Below are 12,850 nucleotides of genomic sequence, written 5' to 3'. Positions count from 1 at the left end.
CCAAATGGACTCTGGTGTGGCAGAGACCCAGCAGCTGGTCTCCAGTAGGCAGATCCATAAGTTCACAAGAAAGCCAGCAGAAGTCACGAAAGTGCCGCCCCTTGTCACACAGTCCCAAAGGGTCCCCAACCAAAAGGCAACAAAACCCCACATGAAAACAAGAGGGAAACAGCAGGAGCACAAAAGGATGACACAAGAGCACAGAGCTCCTACCACCAGCAGCCACTACAGCGGCGCCATCCTAATGAAAATACTTTTGTGTTTTAGTAATGTAGAAAAAAGAATATCTTACCTCGGAGTAAAATGAAACAAGAACATGGAAATGAACAAGGTGTATCGCCACAATTTCAACATCTTTTACGCTTCTGTCATTGTAATGAATGACGCACGGGGGCGCCACTAACTCCCATCGCATTATTTATTTTTAAAATGTTGATATTTTTAAACGAAGCACTTACTGTAACCTAACAAAAAACAATTTAACATTGTCTGAATTCTGAAATAAATAACTTATTATAAAATAATACAAAATCGATTTATTTTCCATTTAAGGCTGCTGAACACATCGTTCAGGTTTGTGTACAGATCTGTGCCGTTTCATAATGAATACCATATTTTTCATAATGTTTGTTTTGTATGTAATGGTTTATGATGACATTGTTATTGAAATGGAAGTGACGTCAGGTACGCGCATGCGTGGACCGATCGGGTGATACAGCAAGATGGCGTCTGACGGAGAAGTCCTAAACGCGGGCATTATATTTCTGTATTCTTACATAAATGTTGTTTAATAGAGTACACACGGTTAACAATTGTTTGTAGCCGGATACATTAGTCTGAGCGCACTTTGACACTTCTCCTGTTTGATAGCTTCACTTAAGGTAGCTTGCAGCCAGTTTAGCTGGCTAGTTAGCTTAGCTTGTTAGCTGCTAACAAAGAGACGCGGAAGTTATTCAAACATCGCTAAGTAGGGAACTAATGTGAGTGTAAAGTGTTGTGATTGTGTGAAAATGTGCGAAAGAACGACAGCAAAGTACGAGGAGGAGTTTTCTCCAACAACAAAGGAGAAGGAGCGACAACATCAACTACTGGATGTTTATTATAAGAAACATCATCAAGTTGTGTTACACAGAACAGGTTTGTTTACGTTTTACTCTCACATCTTTACTAACTTTATATTTCATTATTCACTTTATTTTTAAATATATTGTGTGTAATAAGTTTGGTTGTCTTGTGAGGATGATGTACATACAGTCATGGTAAAAAGTTTACATACACTTGTAAAGAACATAATGTCATGGCTGTCTTAAGTTTCCAATAATTTCTACAATTCTTATTGTTTTGTGATAGAGTGATTGGAGCACATACTTGTTGGTCACAAAAACATTCATGAAGTTTGGTTCTTTTATGAATGTCGTATGGGTCCATTGAAAATGTGACCAAATCTGCTGGGTCAAAAGTATAAATACAGAAATGTTATATATAGTATATATACAGCATGTTAGTATATTTCCAGCAATGACGGTGGGCATGGTGTTCCTGGGATTAAAGGCCTCGCCTTTTCTCCTCCAAACATATTGCTGGGTATTGTGGCCAAACAGCTCATTGTTTGTTTCATCTGACATCACATGGACAAAGTTAAGACCTTCTGGAGTAAAGTTATTTGGTCAGATGAAACAAAAAATGAGCTGTTTGGCCACAATACCCAGCAATATGTTTGGAGGAGAAAAAATGAGGTCTTTAATCCCAGGAACACCATTATCACCGTCAAGCATGGTGGTGGTAGTATTATGCTCTGGGTCTGTTTTGCTGCCAATGGAACTGGTGCTTTTAATGTGACAATGAAAAAGGAAGATTACCTCCAAATTCTTCAGGACAACCTAAAATCCCGAGCCCGGAGGTTAGGTCTTGGGCGCAGTTGGGTGTTCCAACAAGACAATGACCCCAAACACACGTCAAAAGTGGTACAGGAATGGCTAAATCAGGCTAGAATGAAGGTTTTAGAATGGCCTTCCCAAAGTCCTGACTTAAACGTGTGGAAAATGCTGAAGACGCAAGTCCATGTCAAAAAAACAAAAACATTAGCTAACTTGCACCAATTTTGTCAAGAGGAGTGGTCAAAAATTCAACCAGAAGCTTGAGGATGGCTACCAAAAGCACCTTATTGCAGTGAAACTTGCCAAGGGACATGTAAGCAAATATTAACATTGCTGTATGTATACTTTTGACCCAGCACATTTGCTCACATTTTCAGTAGACTCATAATAAATTCATAAAAGAACCAAAAACTTCATGAATGGTTTTTGTGACCAACAAGTATGTGCTCCAATCACTATATCTTAAAAAAAATGAGAGATGTAGAAATTATGGGAAACTCAAGACAGCCATGACATTATGTTCTTTACAAGTGTATGTAAACTTTTGATCACGACTGTATAAACGTCTGGTACTTGCAACCGCGTGGTTGTCCTTGTTCTGTTGAATTTAACTACCCGTAAAAATAAGTTACCTATGCCAGTCCATTTGTAGAATAAACTTAAATAGATGTTTGTGCATATTCAGTAAAAAAACAAAAAAAAACATACCATTAAAATAAATATAAGCAGCAATAAAAAATATACTTTCAAATGCTTCTACACATTCTCTTAAAGGCACAGACAACATCCATCCATCCATGTTTTACCGCTTGTCCCTTTCGGTGTCGCGAAGGGTGCAGGAGCTTATCTCCGCTCCATTCAGGCGGAAGGCGGTGTACACCCTGGACAAGTCGCCACCTCATCACGGGGCCAAAACTTATAGACAGACAACTTTCACACTCACATTCACACACTAGGGCCCATTTAGTGTTGCCAATCAACCTATCCCCTGGTGCATGTCTTTGGAGGTGGGAGGAAGCCGGAGTACCCGAAGGGAACCCACACAGTCACGGGGAGAACATATAAACTCCACACTGAAAGATCCCTAGCCGAGGACGTCGTATAGTGAGGCACGGATACCAGTGTTTCCATATATAGGATTGGTACCTAACAGAACTACACCTAGGATTGGTTATCCGTATAATAAAACCATTCTCGGGGACCTGCAGTCTACATATAAACTTAAACATCAGTTTTCTCAGGGTGGCGTGGAAGGTGTTTATCCCTAAATCACAAATAAGCTTTCTGGCACTACTACCCCTGGCCTTTCTGAGCAGGATTCTGAGACAGTTATTATATGCAACCTGGAGCTTGTGCAAGTTCTCTTTCTTGAACCTCACCCAGGAGGGTGCTGTGTACATAGGGGTGCAGTAAGCTCTAAACAAGTACACCTTTGCTTCATCAGAGCAGTAATGACATTTTCTCACCAGCATATTGGCTTGGACATACAGCATTCTTCTCTGTCTAAGCATGTCAGCATCATCCTCCACCTTGTCATAAGTATTTGACATTGTTGCACACAGACAGGGTTTGACCAGACAAACAGAAACCTGGGAAATGAAGATGTTTATCCTTCTTGGTCCTAAATATCATTACCATACTCTTTGTGGCATATACTTGATGTCAAACTTGACTCCATAGTCTGAGCATATGTTAAGAAGCTGGTGGAACCCTGCACTACTGGGAGATATAACGGCCAAATCATCAGCGTACATAAAGTGGTTGATTAAGGTGTTCCCCATGATGCATCCTGTTCTGCATTCTCCCACTGCCTTGACAGGTCATCCATAGACAGGCTAAATAGGCCTGGTGATAGAAGCCCACCCTGCCGTACCCCATGGCCAACTCTAAAAGGAGAGGATAAACTACTACCCCCATTTTACCTGCATCGTCTGCCTGTCGTACCAATATGCCAGAATATACCCATAACACCCCTACGCTTCAGATTGGTGAAGAGTTTGAGATGGTTGACTCTGTAAAATGCCTTAGATGCATCAATAAACCCTATCAACATTGTAGGGCCCTGCACTCTGTATTTTTGTACAGCTTCTTTTAAAGCATAAATACACAAGTCAGTGCTGTACTTGCTCTTAAAGCCAAATTGGTTGTCTGCGGTGCCAATAAGATCCCCAACTCTGTATATTATCACAATTTCCAGCACTTTAGATAGCATGCTGGCTCGGGCGATAGGTGGAGGATTGTCCATAGTTCCTACCTTACCAGCCTTGTCTTTAATGACAACTACTAAAATAATTGTCAGCATAGCAGCTGGCAGGATGCCATGCATTACCAACCTACCAATATATACCTACTGCATGTACATAAAACCTTAATGGAGGTGTTTGGATGTTTTTTAAGTTATTTGCCGTCAGAATAATGCGACTCTAATAGCCTTTATTGTAAGCAGACTTTTGATCGCATTTATTTACTGTTTAGAATGCATAAAAAAGAAAAAAACGTGTGTTTTCTCAGCAGCCAAAAAAAACAAAAAACGTGTGGTTCCCTTTTAAGTGAAGTGAAGTATATTTATTTAGCGCTTTTCTCTAGTGACTCAGAGCATTTTACATAGTGAAACCTATTATCTAAATTACATTTAAACCAGTGTGGGTGGCACTGGGAGCGGGTGGGTGAAATACCTTTCTCAAGGACACAACGGCAGTGACTAGGATCAAACCTAGAACCGTCAAGTTGCTGGCACGGCTGCTCTACCAACCGAGCAACGCTGGCCTTAGAATGTATTAAATTGTATCAAAATCTCATAAAAATTGTAAATACATCCAAAACATGTCTCAATAATTCCATGAACAATATTTTTGTTTAGGAACTTTCTAATGTACCGTGTTTCTATCTACACTTCTGTTAAAATGTAATAATCACTTATTCTTCTCTTTTGTTAAAATGTAATCAGCACTCGTTTTGTTGTTTGATACTTTGAATTTAAGAGCTTTAGCAGAGTTTCTGTGGATCATTAAAAAGCATTATAAGGCATTAAATGGACTTTGTCTAAATTAAGGCCTTAAATGGTATTAAAAAGCATTAAGTACGATGACAAGAGGCATTAAAATATTCATGCAATCATAGGCCGGGACCGATATAAATGAAAATAAACCTAATAACTTAATTCTTGTCGTCATCAATATATTGCTATGTCTGTCTGTTTCCTTCTTGGTCTGTGGATATTAAACTGGACTAAGAGGTCTCACTCTGTGCATCGCTCCCAGCACCTGAGCCTGTTTATTCCACAGTAGACTTACATGAACAAAGTGAGCCTCTTTTCAGTCATTCACAATCTTTGTTTCGGCTATTTGCAATTCTCCTCAACACATTTTCCTGTGTGCAGTAGTGTTAGCGACACTCACTTTAATGTTGGAGATAGAAATAGTCATTTTAATACAAAGCTGTAATACCGGCCCCCACATAACTGCTCAGGATATGCCTGTTATATGATTTTTTAATTTTGAACCTTTTAGAATCAGTATGTTATCGTCCATTTGTGTCAAGGAAGTGAAATTAGGTCTGAAAACCTTTTGACATGTTGATTTAATGTCCATTAGAACTTTTCAAAGTGTAGAATACCATTCGCCTTAAACAGAATATTCTACTTAGAAAGTGAACAGGATTATTTATTTTGTGTTTATGCATGACTTCCTGTCCCACACAAGCAGATTTTAGCTCAATTGAACCACCTTGTTGTGTCGACCACTATATATAAAAGCCAGGTGGTGAAAACTGAAACATTGACTCGATAACAAAAAACGGAATGAGTCTGTCGCCGTGGCTTCGCCGTTCCACATCCAGTGGAAATCCTGGTTACACTTACAAACGTTGCTTGGTGAGATCAATGACAAAACCTTACTTCGGGTTCAAGGGACGAAGCAAAAGGAAACACCCTTTCAACCCACAACACTCGCAGTGAGCGAACTCGACCACAAGATAGCGTCATAACAGAGACAACAATACAGAATACAGATTTACACTGTAAACGACCTAATCTTTTGTCCAAGTTTATAGGATAGGATAGGTCTTTAATGTCATTGCACAAGTACAACGAAACTTTGTTTTCAGCACAAACCTGTTCAAGATTACACAAACAGTGTACAGGGTTACAGAACAAGAACGCTGATGGGTCGCCATCAGCGGTATACATCAGTAACTGACATTAAAATCACAAGGGGAACTGGAGCCTATCCCAGCTGCACTCAGGCAGCAGGGAATTTATCGCAATACAGATTTTAGGCCATATTGTCCACCCCTCATAAAAAGTGGTCTTATTTTCCCCTGAATAATGTTGTAAAGAGCAGTTTGTTGTCACACTGTAGTGAGGGAAGTGCTGTTTTGGGGTTGTCTGGCAAACCTCCTGTTTTATTTTGAAAATTATAATCCTCCTCTCGTTTCAGGCCACTTGCCCTTCCTCCTGTGTCACTGGTCTGATGTCTCTCCTGATTGCCTGATTGTGCCCACCTGTGTCACCCTCCCTCATGTGTATACAGTCCTCGTCTTCCCCTGTCTTGTTGCCAGAGTATGTCGTCTTGCCACGTACCCCCAGCCTTGTCCACAGCCTTGCCCACAGCCTTGTCTACAGCCTTGTCCACAGCCTTGTTCACAGCCTTGTCCACAGCCTTGTTCACAGCCTTGTCCACAGCCTTGTCCACAGCCTTGTCCACAGCCTTGTCCACAGCCTTGTCCACAGCCTTGTTCACAGCCTTGTTCATAGCTTTGTCCACAGCCTTGAACCAGGTTTGATAAGTATTGTCTCGCTTTATTTATTGATTTCTTTGTTCCCTCTGAGAGAGTGATTTTATTTTGCTAAAGTTTTTCGGTCAAGTCTTTTTGTATCAATTCCATAGTGCTTTGTCTTCCTTTTTTCCTCCTTCTGGAGCGCTTTTAGTTTGCAGGCTTCTCAACAATTTATAACATACTTTCTGTTTATAGCTTCTCGACTCCTCTGCATGAGTGATTTACCTTTTTGTGGATAATCATAGTTTGTTGGGTTTTTTTTTTGTTATTAGACTTGTATAGAACTTTGGTATTGCCTTTTTACTCCTTATGGAGTGATTTTATGTTTATTGAAGTATGCCCTATGCTACATATCCTTTGTTGCTTGAATATATCATAGATAGATTTTGTAGCCACTTTGTCCAACAGATAGCAAGGAAAACTAACTAAATAAAGTCAGTCAATTGTCATTTTTCTCCACCTGAGTCCTCATTTTCGCCTAGCCCTAACAGTTGTTCGTTTTCCGGCCAATTCATACAATAACTTGTTTTTTTTAAGTTCATGTGAACTTACTGACTCAATCTGGACATTTCTAAAGCATATTTTTCATTTTGTGTCTTGCAGACGTCTGTGAAGAACTTCTGCTTGAAAAACAGGAGTGTAGCTTCAGTATGGTGAAGGGGGATCCTTCAAAGAGGAGGGCCAGGTGCCACGGACCCTCTGGCGTCACCTTTTCCTCCTTGACACAGACCCTTCCCTGTAAAAAGGAAGAGGAAGACTCACTGACCCCCCACATTAAAGAGGAAGCGATGGAACACAGCATCAGTCAGGACGGGGATCATTTTGAAGGACTGGTGGAGTTCCCAGTGACTGGTGTCCTTGTGAAGAGGGAAGATGATGAGGTCAAAAGTGAAAGTGAGGAAAAGAGAGAGGCGGAGCCTCCAAGCAGCAGCTCAACACAACACATGACAACAGAAGCTGATGGAGACCACTGTGGAGGATCACAAGCAGACAAGCTCTTAGCTCCACTATCAGATAGTGAGGACACAACGTCCTACTCTCCTGACACTGATGATGAAGACTCTAAAGAGTTATGTCACACTGACAACACTCACTTCAAATATTCTCACTGTGACCAAAGCTTTAAAAAACATTGTCATCTGAAAAGACACATGAAAACACACACTGGAGATAAACCTGTTTCTTGTTCAATCTGTGGCTTATCTTTTACAAGGAAGGACAATATGAAAGATCACACAAGAACACAAAGGAGAAAAAAACTTTTCGTTTTCTTTGTGTGATTCGAGATATGCACGATGTCGAGATTTGAAAAAACACCTGAAAAGACACACTGGAGAAAACCTTTTTATGTGTTCTGTGTGTAATTCAAGTTTTGTCAAAGATGAACATTTGAAAAGATACATGAGAACACACACAGGAGAAAAAACATTTCACCGGTTCACTTTGTAGTAAAGGTTTTTGCACAAAGTCACAATTTAAAAGTACACATGAGAGCACACACTGGTGAAAAACCTTTTTCCTGTTCAATCTGTGGTAAAGGTTTTACACACAGTCAGAGTTTGAAAGAACACATGACAATACACAGTGGAGAAAAACCCTTTTCCTGTTCAATTTGTGGTGAAGATTTTGTTCGTCGACAGTCTGTAAAAGTACACATGAGAACGCACACTGGTGAAAAACCTTTTTGTTGTTCAATCTGTGGTAAAACTTTCACAGAAAGTCGTTGTTTGGATAGACACACACGATCGCACACTGGTGAAAAAGCTTTTACCTGTTCAATCTGTGGTAAAGGTTTTACAAAAAGTCAATATTTGAAAGTACACAAGAAAACACACACTGGTGAAAAACCTTTTTTCTGTTCAATCTGTGGTAAAGGTTTTACAGAAAGTCAGAATGTGAAAAGACACATGAGAACACACACTGGTGAAAAATTACATTCCTGTTCAATCTGCAACAAAAGCTTTTGTGAACGATCATACCTTGCAGCACACATGAGAACACACTCAGGAGAGAAAGTGTTGAGTTGCAGTGTGTGTGGTGAAAGGTTCTCTTCTAAGTACCAGTGTAAGAAACACAAGTGTGCTGGTGAGAACAGCAGCAGCAAATGAAACTGCAGGATTTGAAAAAATGGTCATATTAGTGCTTATTTCAGTCGTGTACATGCATTAATATGCAACAATATGTATTGTTATTAAAAATTGAACAGAACAATTTGACTTAAAAGGTGAGAGTAAACACTACAACACATAGTTTACATACAGTCAACATTTTATGTGTATATACATCCATCAGAAAATGTTAGACTTATTCGTATTTGAGTTTTTATAGGTAATTGAAATATTGAAGTGTGACATAAATTAGCACCCTTATATGACATACATATTTACTGGTTCACATCTGAAACATCTTCTGGACCACTTCAGGAATCATATCGTTATTTACTTTATACATCATTTGAACAGTTGTCTTTTATACAATTTCAAAAATGTTTGACTTTATGAACTATTTGTTGGGTCTCTATAATCCATTGTATTAATGATCTTTATTGCTCTCTTTTCTAATATGATGATTGTGTTGTGATTGTTTTATATGTATGTCTCCAGACCTTTATGCAATATAAAAGTGAGAGAAAACAACTGAAATTGTTTGTGATTGGATGGTTTTGTTTTTACAAACTTGCATTTGTGGGTAAAACAAAAACTCCCATTATGGTGTTTTAAACATTTCTTATTGTTGTTTTTCTTTTTGACGTCCCCAAAACAATATCAATATCAATCAAAGTTTGGAGTGTCAGGCAAAAGCCAATATTGTACATCATCCACACATATTTTATTTGCATACATTCATAAAATAAGCTGTTTGTTTTGTTTCCCTATCACAGAACGAAGTCTTGTCTTCAATTGCAAAACAACATCCTAGAAGTTATTTTAAGTGGTTAATTTGGGGCTTTTTTTCTAAATGAACTCCTTTGCCTTTGGAAGAATGAAAACTTCCAATGTATGATTTTTTTTTCTTCCAGAATAATGTAAATAGTAAATAATTAAAAAAGATGATATGCTGCAATTACAATATTTTGAACAAAAGCCTTTTTAATTGTTTAAAGACCTACTGAAATTAGATTTTCTTATTCAAACGTTGATAGCAGGTCCATTCTATGTGTCATACTTGATCATTTCGCAATATTGCCCTATTTTTGGTGAAAGGATATAGTAGAGAACATCGCCGATAAAGTTCGCAACTTTTGGTCGCTAATAAAAAAGCCTTGTCTTTACCGGAAGTAGCAGACGATGTGCGTGTAACGTCAATGGTTGTAGAGCTTTTCACATCCGCACATTGTTTACAATCATGGCCACCACCATAGGGTTGGGTATCGAGTATCGAGTATCAATTGGAACCGGGACTAACTTTCCGATTCTCCCGGAATCGTTCAAAAGTTTAAATTTCGATTCCTAGTTTCGATACCCAGTCCGCAGGTCGGAAAAAAATAATAAGTCCGCCGACCCGGAAGAAGAAGCCGCTGAACACCAACGAAGAAGCGCCTACCGCCGGAAGTGTTAGCATAGCCGAGCCTATGTAGCCGAGCGAGTCAGTCAAGCATGGATAGTGGGCGTCGGTGGTCAAAAGTGTGGCTTTCTTTTACTAAAAAAAATTAAATATCGGCGAAATGTAACACGTGCAACAGGACTGTTTCGTGCTCAGGAGGGTGCACGTCGAACATGATGGAGTACAAATAAATGCGTGTCCTGTCAACAAAAGTATTATCCTTTGCTGTCAGATCTCGCTTTCTCCTATTCATGCGTTCAAGCTTCTTCCACAACCAGCGAACTTGTATTTTCCACAGCAGGAGACACTATCTGTCCAGAAAGCTCACACATCCTGCCTGAGAAGGCGGATATGGTCATTTTCCTAAACAAGAACTGTCTGATGTTATACTGTACCTGCTGCTAATCTGGACTGGGTTTTGTAAGTTGTTTCTTATTATTTTTTGCTTTTCTGCACCAGGTTAGACCATCAGTGGGAGCACAGTAACATGTTTAAATACCTGCAGCATCATACACTTGTGTGTGTAAATGTGTTTTCATGAGGTTTCCTGCAGCATCACACACTTATGTGTGTAAATGTGTTTTCATGAGGTTTTCAAAAATAAAGCTCTCTTGATGAAAGTGTACCCTTGTGAAAATGTATTCATGATGTATAATATTTATATTCAAGTTCATAGATTTGATATTTATATTCTAGTTGAAAACAGCCCTGTAAGGAATTTATAGTAAAGTTCATAAAAAGTTAATAGAATTAAAATTGATGGAGAATGTCAGACTATTTCATTCAGAAAGACTGTAGGTTAGCTAGCTCATTTAAAATATCCTAAACTTTTCTTTGACCCTAACTTTTTTTTTTTTTTTAAAGAAAGAATCGGATTCGAGAATCGTCAGGAATCGGAATCGAAACAAAGAATCGGAATCGTTCCAATTCAACTGATACCCAACCCTAGTCAGACTGAAGATCTGAAGGTCCCTGGTACGACCCAGGATTTCAGCATAACTCTGTGTTCTTCTTAACCAGTTGTTTTTACTAAGAAGCCTTCTGTGGCTCTTACAATACAAAAATGGTCTCCCTGCAGCCTGGGTCTCTGGATTTAGAATCATCCCTCAGAACTGCTGGCACGGCTTGTCAGCCATGTGATTGCCCTTAACTTTCTTTTGGACCTTTCCCTTTACTTCCAGATTCATACAGCTGTTAAGGTTCCAATTTTGTGTCAACCTCAAGACATAAGACATTATTTTGATTCTTTATTATTTGTCTGAACATACTTCCAAATAACCCACATCACACATCGCGAACAAAAATAACAAAAAGACATCATACATGACCAACAGATTTACAGGCTAGTCAGACAGGTCGGCCAGGCCTGCTGTTTAGGGCGGCTATAGCTGCAAGGATTAGGCTTTTCCCGAGGCGGGCCCTCCGGAATTTGATAGTTCTGTACCTGCGCCCTGATGGTAGTAGGATGAAGTATTGGTGTAGCGGATGAGTGATATCCTGGACTATTGTGTTTGCAAGTCGAATGATGGACCTGTGGTTTGGATCTGAGATTTTAGGTGTGGGTAGGCCGATGATTTTAGCTGCTATGTTTGTAAAGCGTGTGAGTTACAGAAAGCATAGTGAAAAACCATTTGGAACAGCACAGAAGCATGGGTTGAACAATGCTTTGGTACAGTAATACCAGGAGGTGAGATGCAACATATAGTACGGGATGGAAGTTCAGATGCTGGAGGAGGAGATGCAGCAGGCAGGCCACAGCATCCTCTCTACCCCTCCTGGACCTGTAGGCAAATTGGAAGGGTCCAGGTGTGGGGTGACAACTGGAAGGATGATGTAGAGCAGCAGTTTCTCCAGGCGCTTCATAATTATGGATATAAAGGCTATGAGGCGGTAATGGTTGAGTTCTGTGGGTCTGGATTTATTCGGTACTGGGTGATGGTTGCAGTTTGCCACAGTGCATTGTTGCAGTCCGGTAACATTGACAGAAGAGAGAGTGTAGGATGGGGGAGAGCTCCATGGCACAGTCCCTGATCACACTGGCTGGAATGCCATCAGGCCCTGGTGCCTTGCCTGGCTTGCAGCGGCTCAGCTGTTGCCATACTTCTTCCTCTGTGAAGGGGGCCTGTTCCTCGGGGTCTGGTGGTGGGAGGGCTCTCAGCAGGTCCTAGCACTCTGGTGAGAAGTCCAAATGATCAAAATGGGTAAACAATGTGTTCAGATCTTTAGAGAGGGTTTCTGGGTCACTGACGGTGCATGATGTTTTTGGTCCGCATCCTGTCAGGGTTTTCACCCTATGAAAGGCCTGCTTGGTGTTCATGCTGCTGAATTCGGTTTCCAGTTTGTTTTTTTACATCAGTTTTGCTCTAAGTACCTCGTTTTTTTAATTCCTATTTGTTGCCTTGAGGCTGGCCCAGTCCTGTTGCCTGAAGGATTTTTGTTTTTCTCTCAGGCTCTGTTTTATTTGTGGGGTAATCCATGGTTTGGGGTTGGGATCGATATTTATTGTTTTGGTTGGTTTTGTGAAGCTGATGCAGAATTTGATGTAGTCTGTAATGACAGAGATTCTGCCATTCAGACTACCATCAAAAATGGCCCAGTCAGTACAAGCTAGGGAGTATTGGAGTTGAGTGGTGGCATCCACCGTCCACTGGGGG

The 12,850-nt window shown here is 40.1% G+C and overlaps 3 protein-coding genes across 9 annotated transcripts in view; 2 read left to right on the top strand and 1 right to left on the bottom strand.

The window, feature by feature from the left end:
• Positions 1-12,850, top strand: part of LOC133545492 (major histocompatibility complex class I-related gene protein-like) — a 291,962-nt gene that overhangs the window by 73,048 nt on the left and 206,064 nt on the right. The gene's annotated exons all lie outside the window — the stretch shown is intronic.
• Positions 1-12,850, bottom strand: part of LOC133545389 (gastrula zinc finger protein XlCGF57.1-like) — a 262,634-nt gene that overhangs the window by 207,348 nt on the left and 42,436 nt on the right. The window lies entirely within an intron of this gene.
• Positions 709-9,295, top strand: LOC133545495 (zinc finger protein 33B-like). Of its 2 annotated transcripts, XM_061891151.1 has the most exons (3): positions 709-1,137; positions 6,314-6,653; positions 7,257-9,295. In XM_061891151.1, the coding sequence occupies exons 2-3, from the start codon at positions 6,395-6,397 to the stop codon at positions 7,931-7,933; spliced, it is 936 nt and encodes a 311-aa protein (XP_061747135.1). In that variant the 5' UTR covers positions 709-1,137; positions 6,314-6,394; the 3' UTR covers positions 7,934-9,295. The 2 variants fall into 2 exon arrangements, with proteins under 2 accessions (XP_061747135.1, XP_061747137.1); XM_061891153.1 differs by lacking the exon at positions 6,314-6,653.

The sequence above is a fragment of the Nerophis ophidion genome, linkage group LG28 (genome assembly GCF_033978795.1).
Source record: "Nerophis ophidion isolate RoL-2023_Sa linkage group LG28, RoL_Noph_v1.0, whole genome shotgun sequence".
In the NCBI taxonomy this organism is placed as follows: Eukaryota; Metazoa; Chordata; class Actinopteri; order Syngnathiformes; family Syngnathidae; genus Nerophis; species Nerophis ophidion.
This window is presented reverse-complemented; position numbering and strand designations above follow the sequence as displayed.

Coding starts and splice junctions, on each gene's coding strand:
- LOC133545495 (XM_061891151.1), top strand. CDS start 6,395: ATGTGTATACAGTCCTCGTCTTCCCCTGTCTTGTTGCCAGAGTATGTC. Junction 6,654..7,256: donor TGTCCACAGCCTTGAACCAG/GTTTGATAAGTA, acceptor TGTGTCTTGCAG/ACGTCTGTGAAGAACTTCTG.